Source organism: Fulmarus glacialis, unplaced genomic scaffold, assembly GCF_000690835.1.
Source record: "Fulmarus glacialis isolate BGI_N327 unplaced genomic scaffold, ASM69083v1 scaffold19878, whole genome shotgun sequence".
Taxonomy (NCBI): domain Eukaryota; kingdom Metazoa; phylum Chordata; class Aves; order Procellariiformes; family Procellariidae; genus Fulmarus; species Fulmarus glacialis.
This window is the reverse complement of record NW_009226562.1, coordinates 414-2439: the sequence shown is the minus strand read 5'-3', so window position 1 is coordinate 2439 and position 2026 is coordinate 414. Positions and strand designations below refer to the sequence as shown.

The following is a 2026-nucleotide window of genomic DNA, read 5'->3' as shown; positions in this document are numbered from 1 at the left end:
AACCTGAAGGGCGTTACCACTGTAGGTTTCCCGGGTTTCCCTTCCCAAGCCGATTCTGATGAACAAGTCTCTGTAAAGGCCGTGGTGGGGCAGCAGGACCCCGGTAGCCCACCGGTGGCAGGGGCTGCCGGCCCGTCCCCAGCTCAGGGTCTGCAGTGCGGGGCGCGGTGGGTTGCAGAGCTCCCCTTTTCCCCCCAGGAAGCCAGTTTTGGTTGTAGTTTCTGCTTTCTGGTGAAATTGAAGGGTTTAAAGCTTTTCAGAGCATTTTGTGGTTCATGGATTCACTCAGCCCTCTTGGACTCAGTAACAGCTGCTCAAAATCGTGCTGTTTTTTGGCTGTCGCCCCGTCTGCTCATTTTCTGGCGACCACGTGCCTGTTTAGCAGGAGGCCGCTGACGGCACGGGCTTAGGCTGCCCAGCTCGCTGCCTCGCTTGCTTTGCTCGAGTCAGCATCCAGAGAAAACCAGCCTGGAAGATGGGAGGAGCTGGTCAGTGCGACCCACTGATGATACGCGCCTGCTCGAGGGTAAGGACGGGACCCCCGGACCCCCCTCCTGCCCATCTCTCCTGCCTCGCTTTGCCTGCGCTCCCCTGCGCCGGGAGCCCAAGCCAGGTCCCGTGGCTTTCTTCAGCCTCAGGAGGAGTTTCCCTGCAGCAGAGATGGCGTCACCCGTGGTGCACTCGACGGGAGCCGACTGCCACCCTGCGTCGGTGCTTGCAGAGCACCGGTCTGCCGAGGGGGCTGAGCAGAGCCTGTTTAGCGAACCGGAGAAGCACGGGAAGCAAGAAAGCAAAATACGGGCTGGCAGGGCGACAGCATCGCTCCGTAGCAGAGGATCCGCACAACAACACGCACGTCTAGCACTGCTTCCCGGTTGTGACTTTATTAGCCATCCCCTTCATTTTGCAGCAAGCTCTGCTGGAGCCCGGCAGCCTGAAATCCTCATTGATCCATCTGGATGTCCCGTAAATCCTATCCCGTTCCCTTCTGGATTCGCCTGGTGCCGTGAGCTTGCAGGCTGCATCTCCCCTCCCCGGCGGTCTGCAGCGGCCGGGAAGCGATGCCTGAGCACGGCTTTGCTCCGCTCAAAAGGTGCCGGTTTTTGTGCTCTTGCAGTTCCTGGGGTTGGCTACAGACAGGTGGACAAAGCTGTGTTCGTCCAGGTTTATAATACAGCTCTGATGCTGCCGTGGTGTTTCTGAGGCACGGACAGGTACCGAGGTGAGGTAGGCACGTTGCAGACTCTGCTTTTACCAGGTGGGGACAGCGTATGGAAAAAGCATCGTTTGTTCCTGCGACTAACGGGTGTGTTTGGGCAGGTGGAGGAGGAGCTGCAGGAGCAGGAGTTTCTCGACCGCTGCTTCCAGGAGATGCTGGAGGAAGAAGACCAGGACTGGTTCATTCCGTCGCGCGACCTGCCCCAGGGCATGGGGCAGCTGCAGCAGCAGCTGAACGGGCTCTCCGTTGGCGACGGCCACAGTTCAGAGGACATTCTGGTAAGGGCCTCGGAGAACGTGCTGCGAGGTCTGGCGAAGAGCAGAGGACTTGTCCAGGAAAGCAGGGGGGGTTTCCATGGGGGGTTTCCTTACTGGCAGTGGGGTGTCGGTGCAAAAGCTGGTGATAACGCACCGGTGACGATGCATTTTGGAGTTTTCTGCAAGGCTATTTGTTTTAGCCACGTATCCTAAAGACAGAAGTATCCAGCTTTGCACAACTTGCTCTCCAGAAATGGGGGGACGGGGCTGCCGTTTGGATGTGAGCGGGGCTCTGTCCCAGAGCAAACTGGGACCTTTCTCGCCTTTTGGGCAGAGCTGGGGTGTCCTGGCAGGCTGGAGAGGTACGGGAGGACCAGCCAGGTCTGCTCCAGGGGTGCTGGGCGCCCCGAGCTTATATAGGTGTTTAGAGTGGTGAAAACCTAGGTGGCTGGACGAGCAGCAGCATTAAGGCAATGCCTGTTTTCATCCCTGAAAGCAGGAATTTGCCGCAGGGCTGTATGGACCAGCGCGGCGGGGGGGTTGTTCTGGC

At 58.9% G+C, this 2026-nt stretch overlaps 1 protein-coding gene across 1 annotated transcript in view; it reads left to right on the top strand.

Annotated features, from left to right (window-relative positions):
* Positions 1-1525, top strand: part of PAIP2B (poly(A) binding protein interacting protein 2B) — a gene marked incomplete at its 3' end in the record, with an annotated part of 4757 nt that extends 3232 nt beyond the window's left edge. The window contains exon 2 of the mRNA XM_009582854.1: positions 1321-1525. Coding sequence (XP_009581149.1) covers positions 1321-1525 — 205 coding nt within the window. The remainder of the gene's footprint in view (positions 1-1320) is intronic.
* Between the last annotated feature and the right edge of the window lie 501 nt (positions 1526-2026).